The following is a 24,833-nucleotide window of genomic DNA, read 5'->3' as shown; positions in this document are numbered from 1 at the left end:
GCGTGGCCCAAGGCCAGGGGTCCCCTCTGCAAGTGTCAGATTGGAGGGGGCCCTGATGATCTTGCAGACCCTGCAGCCACCTTGGGCCAGAAGTCAAGCAGGGCTCTTGCCCTCAGAGAGCTTCTAGTCTAGTGGAGATACACCCATGAAACTGCCTTGCTGAGAAGCTACCAGGAAGGAGAGGCCCCAGAGAGGACAGCAAATAATGGGGGAATGTGACCTGGTCAGGCCATCAGGGAAAGCTTCCTGAGGAGAGGATGATGGATGAAATTTGGAGGCAGAGTGGGCATTGCCTGGGAGGCAGGGAGGGGAAAGCATTTCAGGAGAAGGGAGCAGCATGCACCAGGCAGGAAGGAGGGAGGACAAGGAGTCCCAAACTGAGGGAGGAGAGTGCTAGGAGGGCCTGGAAAAGTATAGAGGGGAGGGTCAGGCCACAGCAGGCTTGGGAGGTCATGGAGGGGGCTGTGTGTGAGAGGGAGGGTGATAGGGATGGCGGAAGGGAGGAAAGGAGAGGAGAGATGGAACCTGATTTGCATTTCACAATGACAACTCTGCCTGCTGGGGTGGAGAAGGATCTGGAAGGGTGTGGCGTAGGCAGATGGGCAGAGCAGCTGCGAGGTTAGTTATTGCACGTGATCAGGAAGGAGACTTTGTAACCTGGGCCAGGGAAATGAAGGGAACAAGGCCAGTGATCCGTGCAGGGGCCCAGGAAGGGGTGGGAGGTGGGGGTGAGGGGAGCCCCAGGGATGGCACTCAGGCTTCTGTGTTACACAGTCGGACGGCTGGAGGTGGCCTCGCCAGGAAGGCACAGCTGGAGAAGGCCAGGTTTTGGAGGGAGGGCATCTGCATTCAGCCTTGGCCGTGCTGAGCCTGAGCTGCTGCTGAGCTATCCAGGGGAAACACACAGGTATGGGGTGTCTGCATCGCCAGTGAGGGGACCGTGCAAGTAACTGTCCTAACTGAACACTTCAGAGTGAAGAGCAGCTCTGTTAACAATGATGCCACAACAGTGCCCCAGACAGGTCCTGTCCCCGGCAAACAGGGGCACTGGTGCCCTTGCTATTGGTAGTTAGGAGACGGCAGAGACATAGATGAGGGTGAGATCCTTAGAGAAGGAGTGGACTCCAGGAAGCCGAGAGGAATGGCTGACCAAGAGTGGCGGAGGACAGGTGGGGACGGCCAAGAGGGTGTGCATCTGTGCCAGTGCCGGGAGCATTTGGGAAGTGCAGAGTGGCCCATGGTGGCCCCTGGCCATTGCTGAGGGGGCACCTGGCTGGATGTACCCCCTAGGAGGTCACTGAGGGCCTCGGTGAGAGCTGGCAAGGAGAGGTGGCATCGTGAGTCACACTGGGGTGGAGACTGAAATGGCTAGTTCTCTCTGGAGCAGCGCTGCTTAAATAAAAATGGTTTCTGGCATCTTTGAAGGCAGCTCTCTGGTCTCCTGCCCTCCTGCAAAAGCTCTCAAGGAGGCAGTAACTCATGTTCAGGGGGTGCTGTCTGAGCAGCAGGAGTGAGGGCTGCCTTTCCTCAGTGAACCAAAAATATTTGCCGCGCCTCTCCTATGTGCCAGACGATGCAGACAGATTTATGGCAACAGACTTGAGAGAACAGGCCGGGGGTTCAAGCCTCTGTCACAGACGCACAGGAGCTTCAGAAGCAAGCTCTCCTGCTGGGTGGGATGCGGCCCACTCCATCTCCCCCGTTCTAGGAACTGCCTGGGCCACTCATCTCCCCTTATCAACATCAAGAGGGGACACCAGTTGTTCCACTCAACTGCCCCGGAGAGATACGTGCTCTGGCTGCTCTCCCCACAGGGCCAGATCCCCATCTCCAAACCGGGCCAACCATCATTCCCGCCACGGCCCGGGCTGAGTCTGGGGTCATGAGAGGAGGCTGTCTCCGTGGCGGTGGAGCTGTGCACAGCCTGCTTCCGGCAGGAGAGCCAGGTCCGGGTTCCTGTCTTCCCGTGGTCTGGCTGCTCCTCGCTGGCCGGGATTTTATGCTTTGGCGGGAGCTCAGCTTCCGTCCCTGGCAGCCGAGGGCTCGGACTGACATGGCCAGCACTGTGCATGCTCGGGTTTTAGAGAAGGCACCCCAGCCTGGGGTGGTCTTCCACAGACCCCCACCCCCGTGCCAGAATGTCAGCACCCTAACACGCCCTGTCCTCAGTCTCTCCGCCCAGCCAGGCTACCTTTCTGACCTATTCCCCTCCAGGCTTGCCAAAACCTGGGGCCCACTCTGTTCTACCCACTGCTGGCCCTCTCCTCTCTGGGCCTTCGTGTGGGTCTCCCCACGTATGGTCAGGAGGTGGACCAGCGGGGTGGAAGGAGAGCTGGACGGTGGTCGGGCCTCGGTTTGAGTCCTAGCTCTGCCCTCACCAGCTGCTCAGCCCTCTCCCAGCTCACCGCCTCATCTCTAAGTGAGAAACACTCGCTCCAGCTTCAGGGTTGGACGTGGTGATCCTCTAGGGAAGGAGGGAGGCTGGGACCAGGAACGTGTACAGAGAATGCCTGGCCCAGAACAGAGAACCTCGTTTCTCTCTCCCTTCCTCAATGATCAAGAACTAGCCGGGAGGGAAACGCAAATGCAGTTTGGAAATGCCCAGAGCAGAGAATCTCGTTTCTCTCTCCCTTCCTCAATGATCAAGAACTAGCCGGGAGGGAAACGCACATGCAATCTGGAAATAAACCAAACAAAGGGGAGAAAGAGATCTAGGGTGATCTCTTGTCAAGTCTGCTAAACCGCAAAGGAAGCAGACTTCCTGTGGTGAAATCACTGGCAGCTTTTGTTTCTAATAGATTGAAACGGACTTCGTACTTCAGTAAGTGCCTCAGAATCCAACTGGAAACCACAGAGGTGTTTGCTCGATTTAAATCTTCAGTATACCTCATGTTTAATTTCAAACAGAGCTCAGAATAAGCAAATGCCTGCACAAAGCCCTGAGATTCCCCCATTTCTGAGGTCACACGGAATGGATGGGGAGGAGGGAAGCCCTCTTGGGAGCGACTCTTGGTCGTTCCTGACCTGGAGGTCAGTGAAGGTCAAACCCTCAGAGGGCTGGAGGGGTAGAAAGAGAAAGAGAGACAGAGAGGCCTCAGAGTGACCACAGCGAGTTCAGATTGTGAGGCCCTGCAGAGCCAGTCTAGAGCTAACCGGGTGGCCTGGGCTCTCCCTGAGGACTACGACAGGGGTGCTCAGCCATCAGGGGTCGGGAGGCCCCCAAGCCTCTGTGCAATGCAGTGTACAGAGAAGCCATTCCCACCTCCCCCGGGAACGAAGGATCCACTTAGTCACCTCTTAGAAACTGAGTAGAAGCCAGAAAACCAGCAAATACTCAAATATCCAAATAAGGCTGAAAGATCCCAGAACCCGCATTCAGGCGAGCATGATGGTGGCGCCCAAGTCCAGATATAGAAACGCCTGTCATGACAGGGACGGGTCTGCTTCCCAGCGCAGGCATCAGTTAACTGCTTTATATACATCGTCTCCTTTGAGCCTCTCAGCAGGCTGTGGGGTCGGTACTATGGTTACTGCCACTTAAAGATGGGGAAACTGAGGCAAAGCAAGGGTAGGTGGCTTGCCCTGGGCCACCCGGCTGGAAGCGGTGGGGCCAGGATTTGAACTGGGCACTGGCCGGAGCCAAAGTCTACAGCTTCCTCCATTGTGCCTCACACTGCATTTCAGAAGAAAAAGGAGCCCATGAACAGGTCAGAGCAGGTGCACCCCAATCCAGTGCACCCTTCAAGTCTGAACCCTAGCAGGGTGCAGGGTTGGGCCTCTTGTGAAACCCTGTGGGTGGGATGGAGGGAGCTGGGGAGCACCTGACCCACAGATGACAGGGCTCCAGTAGATAAGGAGAGCTGGAACTTAGGTCTGGGATGGGGGGGAACGGAGCAAGGCAGCCCCTGAGATGGGATGGGACCTGGGCTCCAGAAACACAGGTTGGGCCTCAGACTGAGACGGGGAGCTCTCAGGGGAGCAGGCTCTGTGGCAGGGGTGAGGTTGTGACTTCAGCCTTGAACTTGGGACACAGTGGAAAGTACTCATGACAATTTATTGTGCACCTACTGTGAGCCCAACACTGCTGGACGCTTTCCAGAGGAAGACACTGTCGTCAGAGTGGTTGCCCAGGGTTCCTGAGAGCAAGTGGGACGGAAACCAGGTCTGTGAGACTGAGCCCCTGCCCTCTTGGCACTGTGTTCCTCTTGTGATGATGTCACCTGGGCACTGAGAGCACTTTCCTGTAGGATGCAGTTCAGAACACTAGGACCTAGTGAGTAGCCTTTTATCACCCTCAAACCCGGCTGCTGTCTGCTTTTGTTCTGCACTGCCACTGTGTGAAAGACGACATAGGGAAGACTGGGTGGTCAGATCATCCCTCAGGAAAAGTGAGGAGCTAGAAGCCACCTGACTTCCTAGAGGTTCTACAGTAAGAGTGAGAGGTAAACAGATAATGAGAGGTTTGTAACACCCATGAAGTGAGGGGAATTTTGGTTCAGTGCAGTATCATAGAGGGACCACAGGCTCTTTCTGCTTATGATGGGGACTGAGGCATGGAGAAGGGATGTTAATACATCCATCCACCCATCCTAACATCCTCCGCCATCAATTCATCTGCCCACCCATCCATCCATCTTCCATCATCCATCCTCTTCCTTCCATATACCCTCCACCATCCATCCATCCATCCATCCATCCATCCATCCATCCATCCATCCATCCATCCATCCTATCCTTTCCACCTACCCTCTACCCTCCATCCATCCATTCATCTTCCTTCCATTAACACTCTGCCCTCCACCATCCATCCATCCATCCATCCATCCATCCATCCATCCATCCATCCATCCACCCACCCGTCTTCCATTCACCCAGCCATCTATTCATCCATCCATCTTCCTTCCTTCTATCCACCCTCTACCATCCATCCATCATTCCATCCAACCATCTTCCTTCCATCCATCTATTCATCCATCCATCTTCCTTCCATTAAAACTCTGCCCTGGCTGGGCACAGTGGCTCAAGCCTGTAATCCCAGCACTTTGGGAGGCTGAGATGGGCGGATCACAAGGTCAGGAGATTGAGACCATCCTGGCTAACATGGTGAAACCCCGTCTCTACTAAAAAATACAAAAAAACTAGCTGGGCGAGGTGGCGGGTGCCTGTAGTCCCAGCTACTCGGGAGGCTACGGCAGGAGAATGGCATAAACGCGGGAGGTGGAGCTTGCAGTGAGCCGAGATCCGGCCACTGCACTCCAGTCTGGGCAACAGAGTGAGACTCCGTCTCAAAACAAAAACAAAAACAAAAACAAAAACAAAACAAACAAAAAAACCCCACTTTACCCTCCACCATCCATCCATCCGCCTTCCTTCCATCCTTCCATCCACCCAGCCATCTATTCATATATCCATCTTCCTTCTATCCACCCTCCACCATCCATCCATCCACTCATCTTCCTTCCTTCCATTAATGCTCCACTATTAATGTCTGTCCGTCCGTCCATCTGTCCATCCATCCATCCATCCATCCATCCATCCATCCATCCATCCATCCATCTTCCTTTCATCCATCCATCCAATCTTCACTGAGGACCTGCTAAATGTGAAGCATTATAAGTACCAAGATAAAGTCTGGTAAAAACAGAAAACCACTGATGACTGTGGAAGCTGGGTGATAGGTCTGTAGGTTTGTTATACAATTTCTCCCTGCTTTTACATATGTTTGAAATTTTCCATAGGAGGTTAAAGAGATGAGGTGTGAAAGGTGGGAACTAGGAGTTGCAGTCTTGGACACGCCTGCCACACAGAGGCAGTGGATGTGCAGCTCTTCCTGGGCTCCCCGAAGGCAGTGATCTTGGAGCCTGGGAGGCCTGGGCAGAACACAGCCACCCGGAGAGGCCTTGCAGATTCGAGGGCAGGAGGGAAGAAGGGGAAAGGGAAGGGGGAGAGAATGAGAATGAACCTCAGGCCTGAGAACAGGTATGGGCTGGGGGTCTTCCTGGGTGTCTCCCAGCTCTGCCCGTTAGACAAGGCTCTCTGACACAGAACATTCTGGCTGCCTTTGGGTCTGTCAACTGTTCACAGGCAGCAGCCTCAACCTGGTGAGATGAGCTGCTAGCTGCCCAAAAATGTTTTGAGGAACTGGTGCCTAGCCTCACATGAGCTGGCGGAGATCTGTTTTTATCCCAAACAGAATGGGTTCTATGAATGGCTGTGGGGGGCCAGGGAGCTCCCTGCAATTGCAAAAGCAAAACAAAACAAAACTGTGCACGGGGTGTGTGCTCTGTGCACTAGGTTCTCCTGTGCACTGCGTGTTCCGTGCACTGTGGGTGTTCTGTGCACTGCGTGTGGTCTGCTGTGTACTGTGTGTTCTGCTGTGTACTGTGTGCTCTGTGCACTAGGTTCTCCTGTGCACTGTGTGTGTCCTGTGCACTGCGGGTATTCCGTGCACTGCGTGTTCTGTGCACCGCGTGTGTTCCGTGCATGGCGGGTGTTCTGTGCACTGCATGTGTCCTGCTGTGTACTGTGTGCTCTCCTATGGACTCTGTGTGTTCTGTGCAGTGTGTGTTCTCCTGTGCACTGTACGTGTTCTCCTGTGCAGTGTGTGTGTTCTGTGCACTGTGTGTGTTCTGTGCACTGTGTTCTCCTGTGCAGTGTGTGTTCTCCTGTGCAGTGTGTGTTCTCCTGTGCAGTGTGTGTGTTCTGTGCACTGTGTGTGTTCTGTGCACTGTGTTCTCCTGTGCACTGTGTGTGCATGTTCTCCTGTGCACTCTGTATGTGTTCTCCTGTGCACTGCATATGTGTTCTCCTGTGCACTCTGTATGTGTTCTCCTGTGCACTGCATATGTGTTCTCCTGTGGCAAGGCCCACCTGGCTTTCACCAGAATTTCAGTGATCTGTAACTCACAAACAGTTAAGAAACTGTGCCTTAGTGATAAATAAAACCCAGGGGCGGGGGTCACATTTGGCCTAAAGAGTAACGTGATGTGATGAGCGGCCTTGCTGGAGGGAGGGCTCCTTGGCCACAATAGTGAAATGGATTTGAACACTATTCCGAGACCCACCTCAGGAGTGCTAGTTCCTAGTGACTTGGGGATGACTGACATCTACAAACTCCTCTGGTGAGCCAAAGCCTCCTCGGATGTCACCTGAGCCCGTCCTCCCAGCAGCCTGTGTGGCAGGAATTCCTATCACCCCCTCTCCACACAAGAGAGAACCAGACAGCACAGGTGAGGGACACAGCCGGGAAGGGTGCCACCGGATCTGAAAGGCTGCCGGAGTGATCCGGAACGGGTGATCCTAGCTTTTTAGGCCAAAAGCTAAGCAAAGACGGTAAGGCCCAGCAGGTTTCCGCAGGCCTGAGGGTCTGGGGATGCTTGTGGTAAAGAACTCTGCCCGCAGGAAGGGCCGGCAGGCTGCCAAGATTGCAGTGATTGGCTTACAAGCCACTCTGGTGCTTTCAGAATCAGCCCGGAGAACAAGAGGCATGAGACAGCTTCCACCATCCCACCGTCTGTCATGAGGCAACATGCCGTACGCAGAAGACAGAGAAGGGGCCTGGGACCAGTCTGGGAGACGAAAGGCAAGGAAGGCGAGGGATCTGTCTGCCAATCCGAGGACAGGGCAAATGCGGACACGCGCACACAGACACACGAAGATGTGTGAGCACATGCAGACGTGCCCTGATACACACAGAGATGCTCGTGCACACGCACACAGATGTGCCCTGATACAGACGCTCGTGCACACACAGACGTGCCCTGATACACAGACGCTCGTGCACATGCACTCACACGTGCGCTGATAGACACTTGTGCACACGCACACAGATGTGCCCTGATACACACAGAGATGCTCGTGCACAGACGTGCCCTGATAGACGCTCGTGCACACGCACACAGACGTGCCCTGATACACACACACACACACAAACACACTCGCCTTCCTCCCACAAGCACAGTGATTGCCCCTTCCTTCATCTTTGTTCTCGTCCCACACACCCCAGACTCCTTCATCCCAAACTCCCCACAGGCTGGCTGGCTGATTCCAGCCTTCCCAGGTCTCTAATCTTAAAGATGACCACCATTACATAACCAGATGTTTAATGCTTTACAGAACAAACATGTTCTATACTGTGAAGTTCATTATGAACCTGAATCCCTGATCTTTAAAGCCTATCATTCAACTTATGCCTCAAGCAGCAGCATTTTTGTGTTCCACGATTTAACTTACTACACACACGTTGTGCAAAGTCACAAACCTTTGCATACATTTATGAGCTTCAGAATTTAACTGGGAAGTGTAGCCCAGTCCTTTATCCCTTTGCATTGCATGGTGAGAAATGGCTAAAGCAACCATCGCCGCATTCTGTTTTGTGAGCGCAAAGGAACACCCACTCTTATCTGGGCCCCTCGCCCTGGTCCTTAGGAGGATGCCGGATCCCCCTGGGACGATAATGGCAGAGGCTGCACAGCTTCCTGAAGATGTAAGTACCACAGCACCAGCCCCGGGCAGGGAGCCAGGTCAAGGGCAACGAGAAATCTTCTGGAGACAGCACAGCAACCCACCTATCCGTGTGCACCCGCACCCACAACCGTCTTGCGCTGGGCGCGTCTCGCCCAAGGCAAGGGAAGCTGAGGCCTGGCCTCACAGCGTGGCCCGGCTGTGGGCCAAGAACACAGTGAACTTTGGCTTTGCTTGGAAAACTCCTTCAGATATAAAACTCCCGGCCCCTCCTGAAAACGATCATTTTCTTAGCTGGGGCCCTGTGCTTTAGGAAAGGTTTACTGTCAGAGCTTGCTGTTCTTCTGAAACTGGGCCACTAGGCTGAGCACCTGCTCAGAGGCTTTGATGTTCTTGGAGCTGAGGTAGGAGGTGCTGTTGGGGCCCGTCTCCTCCAGGAAGTAGCGGTAGTTGGCCATGAGGCCGCAGGAGCCGGTGATGCCTTTGAGGCTCACGTCCGCCATCCAGTTGACGCGCCACAGCACCGCCCCGTTCTGCAGGTGGAAGTTGGCCACGGGGTTCAGCGCGTAGCCGCGGTGCTTCTCTCCATACAGGTACCAGGCGCACAGCCTCATGAGCGGAGTCTGCAGCGCCCGCACCAGGGTCTCCGACTGCACCCACTCGCTGCTGCCGAGGAGGAGCTTGAGGGTCTCGTTAGCGGGGCCACCTGTGATCTCCGAGATTTCCTTACACTCCGAATCTGTGAAGAGCTCATTCCTCCCGTGATCCTTCACTTGCGAGTTCAGAAGCCCCAGAAGCCATTTGGTGAATCCAGGTATAGGTGACAGACTCGAAAACACTCCAAGGTGAGGAAACTCTCGCTGTAAAGCATGGTTGGGGTGGAAGGGAAGGCGGAGAAAACACACAAATTCAGCAGGTACACTACCAACAGATGAGCACCTCTCAACCTACGGCTCATATGCTGCAGTGTAGTGGTCACAGGGACATTTGGTACATGTTATTTATCTTCTTTCAAGGAACTGTTGTTTTTTGTTTCTTAGAGTCAGGGTCTTGCTCTATTGCCCTGGCTGGAGTGCAGTGGCGTCATCATGGCTCACTGCAGCCTCCATCTCCCGAGTCCAAGCCATCTCCTGCCTCGGCCTGCTGAGTAGCTGGGACCACAGGCGCGCGCCACCAGGCCCAGCAGGAAATATTTATCAGGAACCTGATGTGCGCCAGACCCTGGAGGCATCCTGACTCCCCGAGGCAGGGCGTCTCCGTCTCCACATCCCTTCTCATGTCGGCAAAACCGAGACTAGAGTGCTGGGGGACTTGCCTAAAACCAGACAGCTGGCCAGTGGGGAGTGGGGCTTGGTGCACCGCAGCTACTCACTGCAGACCTTGTCTTTCTCGTACACCGTGCTCCTCCCATGGCCACCTGTCAGGCCCCAGAAGCTGCTCTGTTGCTGGGCACACGAGTGGCCAGGGACTGATGAGTGAGCGACGAGCTGCCCAGCCACACCACAGTGGGTGCAGAACGGGGTAGAGGAGGAGGAGGGGGACGCTGCAGGTATCTCTCCATATCACATGACACGGTTCAATCGTTATTGTTCCAACTAGGTAGAGATCTCATGATCATTTCCAACAACCCACTACTTTCGGATTATAAACCTAATACATGCTCACTATAGCTTTTTTTTAAAAAAAAATTAATGACAGAAGAAAATAAAACCATCATACTCCACTACATTGAGAAAACTACTCTCAATAGTCTGCTAAAGCAAACTCCTGGTGTTTCCTGATGTGATTTTTGTATGGGTGAGACACTTATTTTATATTTTGCATTATGAATTTATATCGTGAGCATTTTCTCATTATCATTTAAAATTCAAAAACACAGAATTTTAACCACAGAGTAATATGAAAAGAGAAGACTATTAGGATTTTCCTCACCATGTTCCTCTCATTGGGCATTCGTGGTAGCTCTCGGATTTTTTGCCTTTTATTATTATTTTTTTTTGAGACAGTCTTGCTCCCAGGCTGGAGTGCAATGGTGCAATCTTGGCTCACTGCAACCTCCGCCTCCTGGGTTCAAGTGATTTTCCTGCCTCAGCCTCCCGAGTAGCTGGGACTACAGGCATGCGCCACCATGCCTAATTTTTGTACTTTTAGTAGAGACGGGGTTTTACCACATTGGCCAGGCTGGTCTCGAACTCCTGACCCCAAGTGATCCGCCTGCCTCAGCTGGGATTGCAGGCATGAGCCACTGCGCCCACCTGTGTTTGCTTTTGTAAACCCTGACGAGCGCCTCCATGCAGAGAGGCCATTCGTTCCCTTCTAGACCCCCTTTGAGGACTTCTAGGCAGCTGCCCAGGGGCAGGTAACTGGCACCCTCAGGACAGCGGCTGGGCTAAGGCCTAACTCCCCTGAATCCTGGGATATGCTCCTCCTCTTCCTGCCTTCCTTACCCTGCTACATTTCCCCACCCCACCCTGCTCATCACCACCCTCAGCGAAGACAGAGGAACGAGGAAACTGGGAAGGAGCTGTGGCTTATTGTTACCTGGGGGGGAAACATGGCGGCGTGGTAATGAAGCCCATACGCAGCTGAATCCTGAGGGCTTCAATTTGAAACTGATTATGAATTTACTAGGAGCATGTAAACGTTCCCACTCCACACTGTCGTCCTCGAAGGGCTCTGCTGCAGCCAACTGCAGCCCCCAACGCAGAGAACACTCTGCTCAGAGCCACTCACTAGCAAACATCTAGCTACTGCACCTCATCATTAGATTCTACTCATTGGAATTTATCCAAGCCCCTGATGAGGTTGGTGGTTTTTGAAAGCCTAGGCCCAGAGTGAACATCAATATTTCTGATGTAGGATGGTGCATGTGTTTTTCACAGGGCAGCCAAGAAAGGGGAGTTAGATCAAAACTAAGCTGATGCATTTACCTTCGAGCTGTCTGGTCTCACCTCAGCACTCCCTCGCAGGCCATGAGAAGGCCCATGCTAACAGCATGTCACGTGTCAGAGGCCCTGAGAGTGGGGGCAGGGGCAGGGGGGAGGACAGGCATGGCAGGATGACCATCAGCTATGCCATCTGGCTGGGACACTTCAGAGTGACACTTACACCAGGACGACACATGAAATCAAGAGTATCCTGGGCAGGTCAGAATGAGGTCGCCCTAGAGAGCTGATGACCTCAGAACACAAGTGCATCTTGCAGGAGGCTGGGCCGGAGGCCTCTCTCAGCATTATTCTCATCTCTCTGGGAGACTCATGGCTCCTAGGAGTTGCTGAGGGGCCTCTGGCACTTCTTCTACTCCCTGATGCTCCCTTTAGCTTCTGTCTTCATCCATGTCCTTCGTGGCAGCTGACACCCCACGAGTTCACGGACCTGACCACACGGAAGCCAAGCGTGACCGGGACTCCCCGCGCGGCGCTTACCTGCAACTCCTTGACGACTCGCTTTATGAGGAATGTTCCCAGCTCCACCCCTTGGAGTCCCTGCTGGGTCAAACTGATGGAATAAAAGATCGCAGCAGCAATTGTGTTCTTCTCTTCCGTTTCTGATGGAGGACATTCCTTCACGATTGCCTGGAAAACACCAACGATGGTTCTAAGGTTGGCCTGGCCACTCTGCAGCCCACATGGCAACCCTGTCGCTGGGACCAGAAGACAATTCTCAGAGCACTGGAAGAGCCGGAAGAGACCTCGGCTCCCCGACTGGGGTGTAGGCTATGGAGCCTAAAAGCTGCCCTGTTTCGAAAACTCTCTGGAGGAGGCAACTCCACAGCTTCCCTGGGGGTCCTCGGTGCTGCATCGTTTCTACCGTTTTGAAATTTTCATGCGAACTTTGCTGAAGAGCAATGTATGCCCCTTTCTGTCTCTTTTAGGCCTCTGTGCAAACAAAAACTTGCTCCGTAACTCTCCTGCCAACACTCAGCGGTAACACACGGATCCTCGAGACCAAACAGCTCCAGTTCCTTCGGCTTCTCCTAAAGGGCTGATGTTTCCCACCACTGAACTGCTTTTCTTCCTTTTCTCTGAACCCTAGGTTTTTCAAATTGCTCAAGAGGCCATATGCAGTCCTATATACTTTTCTTTTAGGAAATATACCTTTGTTTGACTTTCTCGTGTACCTTTTGGGTTTCATGCCATCTTTGTTTTTCCTAAACAGTAACACAGACGTCCCGGCGAGGCATTCTAAGAAACGAGCTAGACTGGGAAGTCGCTTAGCTGAAATCTGAGTTTACTGCCTCTCATTCTGATGGCAGCGTTTTCTAATCCCTAATACTCTGAAGCATTATCCTTAATACTCCAAAGCTCACTGGATAACAGTGGAATAGCAGGGGGCTACTTTTTCATTTGCTTTGAAGCAGGTTACACCAGCTTACTTTTGAAGAACCCATGTAAACTATTTTAACTTCTACCAGCTACCTTCGATTCTGGAAGTGGGAGTGTTTAGCTTAGACCACACAGATGAGGTCTGGTAGTCAGTCCAGGAACTTTCTGAAATAGTGTATGGAATGTGTGAGTCTATGCATATCTGTCCTGAGGAAAACGCCCTCAGTGTTTTTCCCTTCAGATTCTTAATAGGGTCAGTGACTCCTACAAAGTGAAGAAACACTGCTGTGAGGAAATGGGGAGAGCTCATGACAAGAAGGATACATCCTCTAAGGACCGAGAGGGGCCCGCTGTCCCGCACCGTGCTCTATGGAAGAGCTCTGTGGTTCACAGAACAGAACTCCCTTCACATCACTCCCAGGCTTATCTCCTGTCTTTTTTTTTTTTTTTTTTTTTTGAGACGGAGTCTTGCTCTGTCGCCCTGGCTGGAGTACAGCAGCACGATCTCGGCTCACTGCAACCTCTGCCTACTGACAAGCGATTCTCGTTTGTGCCTCAGACACCCAAGTAGCTGGGACTACAGGCGCACACCACTACACCGGCTAATTTTTGTATTTTTAGTAGAGACGGGGTTTCACTATGTTGGCCAGGCTGGTCTGGAACTCCTGACCTCAGGTGATCCGGCTGCCTTGGCCTCCTGGAGTGCTGGGATTCCAGGCCTGAGCCGCCGTGCCCGGCTCTCCTTTGTTTTTTAAGAAGTCTGTAAGTTATCTTGTGATTCCTTATGCAAAAATCCCAGCAATCTTTTTTTAAAGTTTTCAAAATAAAAACAAAACTTTCTTCAGTTATACGAGTGAGGTATATGTAATGTCAAAGAGGCAAAAAGAATTGTAAGGCAAAGTGAATAAAACAAAAAGAGGCCAAAAAAAAAAAAAAAAAAAAACCATGCATGAAGAAAAAATAACAAATTACTCCAAAATCTAATCCCCATGCCTGTTGCTGCTGCCCTTTTGATGAACACCTTTCCAGGCTGTCTCAGAGGCTCTCGGTATGCACACAAATGTACACAGGACTGCGCACCCATACACATTCTCACGTGCCCAAATGCATATGCTCAATTTACACATAAGGAAGGCATCTCCCCTCAGAGTCAGGACGTGAGCTGGGTCTGAATTCCAGTTCCACCCTTACTTGCTCTATGATCATAGGTAAGTTACAGATGTTCCCCTAAGCCTCAGTTTTCTCATAGTAATACCTAAATCAGCCAGGCGCAGTGGCTCACGCCTATAATCCCAGCACTTTCGGAGGCCAAGGACGGCAGATCACCTGAGGTCAGGAGTTCGAGACCAGCCTGGCCAACATGGTGAAACCCTGTCTCTGCTAAAAATACAAAAACATTAGTCAGGCATGGTGGCACATGCCTGTAATCCCAGCTACTCAGGAGGCTAAGGCAGGAGAATCGCTTGTACCTGGGAGGCAGAGGTTGCAGTGAGCCGAGATAGCACCATTGCACTCCAGCCTGGGCAAGAAGAGAGAAACTCTGTTTAAAACAAACAAACAAACAAAAAACACCTAAATCACAGGATGCTCTGAACAGTAACACACAAAATGTGCTTCACAGACTGACAAGCACAGAGCATATACTCAACAGATTTTATTAATATTATTCATAAGACCACACCACACACAAGCTACTGTGTAAACCTGAACTTCTACTCGACAATAGGTCAAGACTAGTTTTCCATGTCAAAATATAAACCCACATCAATATTTAAACACATGTACAGATATCCGATGTACGTGAGGCCGCGCCATGTGTCTACACTGCCCTCCTGGAGCCCATTCTCTCCTGATGGGCCCTCGGATATCATCTCCAGCCTTTCAAACTGTCAGCAATGCTGCAAGAACAGCCATCTGACTCTCAGGGCTGAGAATCTCCCCAGGAGAAGTTCCTAAGAGTGGACTTTTTAGGCCAGGAGGAATGCACATTCTGAATTTTCATCCATGTTGCCAAACTGCCCTCAGAGAAGTCAGAATGGCCCCTAGTCGCACCAACAGGACGTTGGAGTGTGACTCTTTCACACACAAACATTGTAAGGGAATGCGTTTCTCCTTGGTGATCAGGAACGTCTGCTCATATGCCCTACTCAACTTCTCTAACTTCTCAGCGGGACACCTGCTTAGGGCACTCACCTTGTGATGGGCCATCATCCACTTAGCTTCCTAACAGGCCCTCCTGTCCTCCTGGCCTAAGCAAACCTGCGCTGCCCCAGGGGTCTCATGCTCCCTGCCACCTGTCTTTAGCACTCCCATTTCCAGACCCTGCAATGTGGTCCCTGGTTCTTCTGCCCCTGTGGGCCTGCAGGAGCATTTCAGACATTGTTGCCAAACTCATCCAGGAGCAGAGCAGCTTGCCACAGGACGGGGCTATCAACCCCAAGTCCCATAACCTCCACTCGCCGGGGAGTGTCCTGGGCCCACATCAGGCATGAGAGATGTGTCTCTTTCAATTTTCTAATCAAGTATCTTTCAAAACTCCCCACAGGCACTTAACAAAAGCTGTAAAGGTGAACCATGTATGAACCAGGTATCCCGTCTCTTCTCCCTTCACAATTATTTTCTGCCTCACAAACATGTTCTGTGATAGACTTTAACTGTATCTCAACCTAAGATCAATGCAGCCAGATGAATGCTCTCCTTGCTCCATAACTGTCTTCCCGCTACACTTCTACACTCTACACCTACAAATCTGGAGATTTTATGTAACCAATTAAAAAGCCCAAAACCATTTATTTGAAAAAAAAAAAAAAAAAGAGGATAAAATCAAGTAAAAACAAAACAAAACAAAACAAAAACACGAGGGGCTCTGTGCTCTGTGGGGTGCCTATCCTGTCCCTGATTGACCATCGCAGGTACCTGGATGTTGCTGGAGATGTCACCAGTCAGTGCCACATGCAAAACGACCAGGGGCTCCCCAGGAGTTGAACAGTGAGAAAAGAAGTAACATCTTCTGTAGGGCCCAACGCGGCGCTTCATGTCCATCCAGTTTTTTACAGGATGCACAGCCTCAGCCCTGGGGCGAAATTTATAAAGAGATAAGACAAATGCATAATTCACAACTTAAGTAATGGTTGCTGACTCCTATTCATACTATTCATCTAAGTCAAACAAGTTCTTTAAATAGAGCTTTAATGGACTCTTCTGGAAGAGTCAAGGAAAGTCATTTTCATGAGAAACAGCACCCACTGAGAGGAACTACAGTGAATGACCATTTTACACACAAAACGGTGCTCCAATTTTAACCCCAGTTTTAAGAGGAGTTTGTGAGGCTCCGGGGAAGGATTCATGCAGATTTTCAGGTGAAACCTAATCAAATGCTTGGTGTCGAACACTGTGTCTTCTCTTTCCTCGGGATCTCCGTGAAGCCCTGTCAGCGCTGCAAACACGGGGCTCATCTGGTGTCTTCTAGCAACCTCACCCCACTGCTATTTTGTTTTCAGCACGTGAAATGGCAGCAGGCACTGTCAGTCCTTTGAATTGGTTACATTTCAAATAGGACACTTTTCAAACCTTGGATTCCATGGGACAACTTGTAATGTGAAGACACCTACGTGCAAAGAGTCCCGGGTTGTGAGGCCACCATGACATGCTAGCCTGTGTGATACTGGGTCCTGGAGGTAACGCATGATATAGCTTGTTTAGAGATTTTAACCCAGGGAAACATCTTAACCACCAGGTGGGCCAAATGCTGTTTTGATTACGAATGCATATGCTTGGTCCAGTGAGTTTCTGCAACTCTGATCATGGGGTCTTGGGAAGAGAGAAAATGGGCGTGTTTGCTTTAAGTAAGAGGACATAAATAAGAACCCACGCAGGTCCCTGACACACACATCGGTTTCTCTTGGTGCCCCTTCCTCTTCCTCCATGATCTTAGTATCATGTGTGGTGACGGCGGCAGCATTTGCAAATACTGTGTTTGGATTTTATTAGACTTGAAATCAACTGTACATGTGAATGAAGATAGATTGGCTTTTAGCCAATATAAAACATACATAAATATACATGAAACATATATGTACAAAGCAAATGAAAACCTTAATACTTACTCACTAATTTTCTGAAGCACTTCACACGGTGAATGCCAGGTGACCCGTTCTAGGTTCAGGAACCCGGAGGAAAACCATTCTGAGAGCATTCCTTTCAGCACGCCATTCATTTCCTGAAAAGAAGATAAAGCCCAGGCCTTCAATGGGCAACAGATCAAGCCCATCTCTGTGTTGTGGCCAGCACAGGGAATGAAAATGCTCAAGCAGACAACTGCGCAAGACGATTCTCCAAACAGCTTTTCCCGAGATTCCTCTGTGAGACTCTTATCTCAAACCGAGTCAGGCTTTCATTCAACACTCTATTTAGACTTAACTACTTCAGTCCGTAAGACCCCTGAATGGAAACAATTCAATTTGAACTAAGTTGCCTAAATCAAATAATATGTTCCAATGTGTTCACCATAGTGAGGACACTAATTATATCGAATTAACATAACAACGAAAGATGCTCTGTAAGGGAAAACTAAGACAGCAAGGGTGTCAGCAGCACTATCCTCATCCTCTTGGGAACCCTCTTTGATACGTCAAAACATTACTCCTACGTTTCCTAAAAAAAACAAATACTTGGTCCAGGAGCCCTATTTTATCAACTGAGAGATGTACATTTTCATATTTTAACATCTCTCAAGTCAGGATGCAGCTTTTGAATGACGGCAGGTCACAGTCTAATTGGCAGCATTATTTTTTTTGAGAGATGGGGTCTCACTCTGTCACCCAGGCTGCAGTGCAATGGCATGAACACAGCTCACTACAGCCTTGACCTCCTGGGCTCACGTGATCCTCCTGTCTCAGCCCTCCAAGTAGCTGGGACTACAGGTGAGTTCCACCACGCCCGGGTAAATTTTTTTTGTATTCTTTTGTAGAAATGGGGTTTTGCCATATTGCCCGGGCTGATCTCGAGCTCCCGAGGTCAGGCAATCCACCTGCCTCGGCCTCTCAAAGTGCTGGGATTACAGGCACGAGCCACTGCGCCTCGCCATAACTGGCAGCATTTTAAATCTACCTTAGAGGGACATAATAGTATATGTGGCAACCAATGCATTTCAGAGGTGATGAAATTATCTTAATTTTGCTTCAATTATTTATATCTTTATTATCTCTTATCTACTTCTAAAAATGATGTGAATTGACTCGACCACCCAAGATATATTTGCACTGAAGCTTTTCCAGCAAGACCAGAACAGAAGGCCCTGAGCAGAAGCAGCGTCGTCTCGGTGTCGCCTGCACAGCCACAGCTTGTTGTTCTCCAATGGCTGTATCCTTTTCTTCCAAATTAACAGAAGCCTCGCTTTTCAGCTAGGGACACAGCTGTCCAGAATAAAGACTGCCCTGTGGCTGGGGGTAGCCATGTGACAGAGTTCTGGCCAATGAGGGGTAAGCAGAGGTCTCCTGCAGCCACTTTGGGGAACTTGGAAAGACAGCAGGAGCAAGCCCTTGGCCCATCTTTCTCTTTGTCCTTTCCACTGCAGACTGGAAGGCGGTGTGATGGCTGGCACTGGAGCAGCCATCTTGGGCTGCTTTGGAGATGAAGGTTTTTCTGGGCAGAGCGACAAGATTCAAGTCTGGATCCACCAAGAGCACCAAAGAGCAGAATCAGCTCTGGGCTGCCGACCTCCAGACTTTCACATGAGAGACAAACTTCTGTCATATTCAAATCACTGCTATTTTGGGTCTTTGTTACTCATATATTATGTATCAACAGATCCACTGAACATTATTGTTAAATAACAGTAAACATCTCAGGACATCTGATAAAAGAATGACCTTCTGAATCTCTCTATAAGGGTCATGAAGAACACAATGGGCAACACCTATAAAGAGTGGCTTTATAACAGCTATTTTCTTTTCTTTTCTTTTTTTTTCTTTTAGAGACGGAGTCTTGCTCTGTCACCCAGGCTGGAGTGCAGTGGTGCAATCTCAGCTCACTGCAACCTCTGTCTCCCAGGTTCAAGTGATTCTCCTGCCTCAGCTTCCAAATTTTATAAAATCATTTTACTTTTTAATTCCTGCTAAAGGGTGAAAGGACTCAGAACTTTGTCACCTGGGGAAGACTTGCAGGTTTTGGAATGGTGGCTCAGAGACGTTTTCGGAAGGAGGTGAGATCTCCCTTTACATGTTTAAGCACTAGGGCATGAAGGAGGCCACAAATTTGTTCTGTGTGACCCCATGGGGACTGGGAAAGTAAATCTAGACCGACTGGTGTAAGTGATGGACAGTCAGACATGGACTCAATTTAGTGTAAAGAGGAACTTTTGAATAGCGGGAGCTGTCCACAGAAGTCATCCTGGGAGACGGTGACCCTCCGCACTGGAAGTCACCAAGCACAGGTGGACAGAACTCAGCAGAGCTGTTTGAAAACAGACTTAAGCATTGGATAGGTGGCTGAACCAGATGATCTCTGCAATTCCTTTTAACTTTACATTCCATCACTGAATCTCCTTTACTTGGTTGTAAACTCCATAAAGGCAGGGTCCACTTCTGATTCATTTCTACGGTTCGCAAAGCGTTTACCAATAGATTGGTATCAAATGAGAAAGATGGAAAAATGGAACGAACGGTGATTAGTACGTAGCGGGAGGGGAGGATGAGAGAGACTGTTTGCTAGGTGTCACGGAATGGCCCTTTATAAAACTGTATTTTCTGCATTTGACTACAGCGGCTCTTAATCTTCCTGGGATCCTCTCACACTCTTGAGTATGTGTTAAAAACCACAGGCCCCGTCCCCAGAACATTGCAAACACATTAATAAAATTGGGCACCTGTTTTCCTGGGGTTCATGGACTCCTCTGATACTTACCTATGGACTATCCCAGGGGCCAGAAGGACTTCTGTACCCCAGGTTAGGAACAGATGAGCTGAGCTCTGTGTAAGAGGTACCGGCATCTCTCTTACATTCATGATAGGAAAAAAGCTGAAAATACCTAGTTTTACTATCAGTTCAATATTAATTATGAAAGAAATGGTTTGGCTGATGAAAGCTCCTCCCCTACAAATCTCTTCATTCTATTTTGGGCTCCTGACAGCTACAAAATGTGACACTGGGACACGAGAACTGGGAATCTGGGCTAAAGGTCAGAAGTCTCCGTTGCTCAGTTCTAACACCGGCAGCAGCTGCTCAGGCACGCCGCAAGGTTGCCGGGATACAAACACCACCAGGGAAAGAAGCCTCCGCGACTGTGCGTGCATTAATTCAGCCACCATTTATCACCAATACAAGACTGAGAAACACAACTGCTGGGAATATCCTGGTGATGCTAAGGGTAGCGACAGTTCTCAGTGTATTCTGCTGGAGTGCTTCTTATTTTTTTTTTTCAGAGGCAGGTCTTGCTATGTTGGCCAGGCTGAACTCCCGTGCTCAGCTGAACCTCGCAAGTAGCAGGGACTACAGGTGCGTGCCACTGCATGCAGCTCTGTGTATTCTGTATTGTTAATTCCATTGACTTATATGACACTGTTTAGACCAGCCAACTTTTCCTTTTAAAAGATAAAATGGTTCCCTCTCTTTTGAAGCTCTATCAAGATCTGCTTATTTTGGTATGGAAGAAAAGTCACCTTCCCTTGCCCAGAAGCCCTGGGTTGGGGAAGGGAGTGGAAAGCCATGGATGAGGGTAGCACTGCAGAGGCTGAGAAACTTGGGGACAATTCCCACTCACATAAGCTTCCACTCCGCAGGTGTACACTTTATACTATGGATATACTTTCCTATCTCAAAATAAGTACCATTTAGCACAGCTAAGCACAGAATTTACTAGACCCAACAAAGAGTACTCTATTAACTAAAAGGCAGAGGATACACAAGGGTCTAGCATGGCCGGGTGGCTGTGGCAGTGGGAACCAGGTCCCTCTCTAGTGTCTGTGCCTCTGTTAAGGTTCGAACACCTCTCATTCCACCAAGGTCCAAACTGCCCATCAGGAACCCCTTCCACGAATTAAAGGCCAACCTCCCTTGAGTGCCCACAAACTGCTGAACCATGCTCAGACCTTCCCCTCTACTGGGGATTCGACTCGGTTTCACTGGGATTTCACCTCCAAGAAACTGAAGTCATCAACCAACTGGGCCTCTGGAGAAAAACAAAAAGCCTATAAACCACCACTCCCTAGACACATCACATCCTCATTCCCACACCTACCACACAACCACAGGGACACACATACCTACAAACTCCTCCACGTTTTGTGGCCACAAATCCAGGCACGGTAACAAACCTCCAAACTCACTTGGACCAGAGGAAAAGAACATTTTAAAAAGAAAGCACACAGCCGGGCACAGTGGTTCACACCTGTAATTCCAGCACTTTGGAAGGCCAAGACGGGCAGATCATCTGAGGTCAGGAGTTCGAGACCAGCCTGGCCAACATAGCAAAACTCCGTCTCTACTAAAAATACAAAAATTAGCCAGTAGTGTTGGCAAGTGCCTGTAATCCCAGCTACTCGGGAGACTGAGGTGGGAGAATCACTTGAACCCAGGAGGCGGAAGTTGAAGTGAGCCGAGATTGTGCTGCTGCACTACACCCTGGGCAACAGAGCAAGACTCTGTCTCAAAAAAAAAAAAATCAGATAAAAAAATAGATCACATAGGTTACAACATCAGATTCCAGTTGACAGTTTATATGTACAGAAAAATGTAACTCTATTCTCAGACTGATTTAAATGTTTAAATGACAGGGATTTAAAAAAAATTACACTTGGGCTCACACCGATCTATAATCCCAGCACTTGGGACTGGAGGATTGCTTGCTTGAGGCCAGAAGTTCAAGACCAGCCTGGGAAACACAACAAGATCCCATCTCTAAAAAAAAAACATAAACAACAAAACAAAAACCCATCTATATATATACATACACACACACACACACACATACATATATATGTGTATATATGAGAAAACTACGCAGAGCAAGGGAAGGGGAAGGGAATTAACAGGTTCGGCTACTAACAGTTATATGCACTGAATGTAAGGTTGGGGTTTCTAGGTAAAGAAATGGAAGGGGCACAATAAAGCAATCACAAAAAGGCTCCTGCAGCCATTATGTCCTAACCATATGCAGAGGCAAAGATCAGGCTGCCATTATTCATTCTGTTTGATATCTCTGGTCCACAGGACTTCTGGCCTAATATTACAGAATGCAATGTATTTTTTTTCCCCTTATGTATACAGACAGCCTTGGTCAAAAAGCAAGGAAATGTGTGAATGTCTGAGGACTCAGCAGCCTCTGTATTTCCCAGGGGCCAGCTCCTTTCTTTCAACAGTCAAGTCTGGATGTGAGTGTGTTCAGTCGTGTTCCTTCCCAACGATGTGATAACCAAGAGTTTTCCTGAGTGGGGAAGAACAAAAGGATGTATTCCACAACATCTCACAGAACCAGGGAATTCAGAATTGGACCGGATGTGAGAAATCAACGAGGGACAAAGCTGGCCAGTGTCTGATAGGAGGACCCTCCCAGCTGGGAAGAAACCTTTCCAGCCCTTCGTGGCTTCCTTCCAGGCTCAAAAATCTACGACAGAGTGTGGGGCAGTCTCACCTCCACATAAATGCTGAATGATTAGTGTGTCAAGTATGTCTCATGCCAGGGCACCCAGGAATCTATTGCAATGACTCATTCATCACTCTGCTATGCAAGAAATTTAAGATAAGTTTCCCAGTTTTCGAGGAGCTGATCACTTACTTGGGGGGATGATATATTGCCAAGTACTATGTGCAAGTGTGGATCAGAAAAGCTCAGCTATTCAGACCGGGCTTGAGACCAGAACATGACGATTCAACACGGTAAGAATTCTTGAGTGATTTCGTGTCATGCAATTAGCAACTGTGGGCTTTCTGTCTGAGAATCTTATGGCCAAAGATGCCTGGCCCTCAGTAACAGCACTGTAAATTAACCAGCTATCATGGGGAATCAAATCATGGCCACTGTTGTCACTCTTGACATTAATCCCATACTTAATTATGCCCGATTTTATGCATCTAAGTAGCCAAAAAAGGTAAGAAAGTTTCTAATAAACATCTGATTAACTCACACAGTAAGACAGTGATACAGCATAGGGCAAAGAACCCTGGATTTGGGTGGGTGATCAGCAAGAGTTTTTTGCTCTGAATTTAAGGACAAGTCACACAACCTGAGCATCTTCTCCTTTACTGTAAAAGGGATACGTGTTATCACCCACGTAAGACTGAAGGAATGAAAATGAAACTATTAAACCAGTATTAGAGTTCTTAAATGGGTCAGGTCATAACCACTCAATCGTTCAATTTTTTTTTTTTTAACTCCAACTGTACCTAACAAACTTCTGAATGTCCAAAACTTCCTGAAACATTTACATCATTTTTCATTAATTAAAAGGGCAGGTTAAGCCTGGGCAAAATTGTGAAACGCACCCTCTACAAAAAAATAACAAAAATTAGCCGGGCATGTGGCCTGCGCCTGTAGTTCCAGCTACTCAGGAGGCTGAAGTGGGAAGACTGCTTGAGCCTGGGGAAGTTGAGGCTGCAGTGAGCCGTGAAAGCACCACTGTACTCCAGCCTAGGGAACAGAGTGAGACCCTATCTCAAAAAAAAAAAAAAAAAAAAAGAAAAGAAAAGAAAAAAAAGGGGGGGGGGGCAGGCTAGTGTTTCGCCGTATTTAATACTAACAATATAAAAGGACAGTATATGCTTTAGGCCTTCTTTCGGGTCATAATCATTTAAATCTCAAAGTCTGTATCTGCATCTAACACGAATGAACTGTGCTAATGCCTGATTACCTCAAGTCAACTCAGAATCATCACAGTAAGTACCGAACTCAGGGTGTTAAATGTCCTCCCAAAAGTCACGGAGCACAGAGAAGGCCAGAAGCCATGGAGACTCCGGAGTGGTGCTGGTGGTGACCTTGAGTCCTATTTACCTTTGTGTATTTCACAGGACTTCTCAGGACAATGTCTCACACATAGCGGGTGCCCAATTAACCTCTGAAACACTATTCAGGGTCTCAGAAGGCTGCCTGATGCTCAGCCTGATGCTCAAGTTCAGGTATACCATATAGATGAAACACTTTAATCAGCTACAACAATTAAAAAAGAGACTGTAGAGCACACACTAATCAGGTACGGGAGGCGACAGTTACCTTCAAGGCCACCAAATGCTGAGTATTTAGTAAACACTATACAAGTGAGGACTTCAAGGACAGACTGGAGGGAGGCGGGGGTGTGCTCTGACGAGGCCAGGACTCAGCGTGGGAAGGGGAGAGTTGGTGAGCTGTAACTGCGGGCGAAGTGAGCGTGGTTTCAGGCAGGGAAGGTGGGGTGTGTGGGGCTTGGAGGGGGCAAATGAGGACTACTCGAGGAGGGCGGCCAGTCCGCGCTGCCGGGGGGTCGAGTGCAGGCCCCTTACCCGGACGTCCGGCCCCTCCACCAGCTTGAGGGCCTGAGCCTCGAGCAGGTCGGCCCGCAGCTGCACCAGGAAGCGCACGCCGCCGTCCAGCTTGCTGATGTGGTGGAAGAGGCCGCGGTAGCGCGGCACCAGCGCGTAGCGCAGCCGGTCCTCGGCCTGCAGCAGCACCGCCGCCTCCCGCTGCTGCTGGCGCAGCTGGAGCACGCCGGCGCTCTGCTCCGCCACCTGGCCGTGGTCCACACCGAAGCCCCGCGCCAGGCGGCCCAGCAGCTCGGCCCGCTCGGCTGTCTCGGCCAGCCCGCCGTAGAAGCTCACGAAGTCCGCGCACTGACCCTCGGCGGGCGCAGGTGTTTTCTCGCGCAGCTCGTAGGCCGGTGTCGGCGGCACCGCGCGGCGCAGCAGCTCGTCCATGGCCCGCTCCAGGGCGCCAGTCGCCTGCCCGCTAGCCAGCCGGGGCCCGGGCGGCCGCGGGGTAAACCGCAGCGGGAGGAGACGCCTGGCCGTCAAGCCTGGCCCGAGGCCTCGCATGGTGCCGAAAACAGCTGCCGAAGGGGAGCGCAGCCGCCGCTGCCGCGC

The 24,833-nt window shown here is 50.1% G+C and overlaps 1 protein-coding gene and 2 long non-coding RNA genes across 3 annotated transcripts; 2 read left to right on the top strand and 1 right to left on the bottom strand.

Annotated features, from left to right (window-relative positions):
• The first annotated feature begins 755 nt into the window (after positions 1-755).
• LOC144338269 (uncharacterized) lies at positions 756-9,262 on the top strand. Its single transcript, XR_013412255.1, has 2 exons — positions 756-907; positions 7,464-9,262. It is a non-coding gene; the product is annotated as an uncharacterized LOC144338269 (long non-coding RNA).
• MLYCD (malonyl-CoA decarboxylase) lies at positions 8,086-24,833 on the bottom strand. The gene is made up of 5 exons (XM_028841137.2): positions 24,258-24,833; positions 16,895-17,007; positions 15,705-15,861; positions 11,889-12,038; positions 8,086-9,323 (listed from the first exon to the last, which is right to left on the bottom strand). Exons 1-5 carry the CDS (start codon positions 24,783-24,785, stop codon positions 8,790-8,792), a joined length of 1,482 nt encoding a protein of 493 aa, XP_028696970.2. The 5' UTR covers positions 24,786-24,833; the 3' UTR covers positions 8,086-8,789.
• Positions 18,039-20,411, top strand: LOC144338268 (uncharacterized). Its single transcript, XR_013412254.1, has 2 exons — positions 18,039-18,268; positions 18,364-20,411. It is a non-coding gene; the product is annotated as an uncharacterized LOC144338268 (long non-coding RNA).

Source organism: Macaca mulatta, chromosome 20 (assembly GCF_049350105.2).
Source record: "Macaca mulatta isolate MMU2019108-1 chromosome 20, T2T-MMU8v2.0, whole genome shotgun sequence".
NCBI lineage: Eukaryota > Metazoa > Chordata > Mammalia > Primates > Cercopithecidae > Macaca > Macaca mulatta.
Note: the sequence above shows the minus strand (reverse complement) of the source record. Positions and strands in the feature narration are given on the sequence as shown.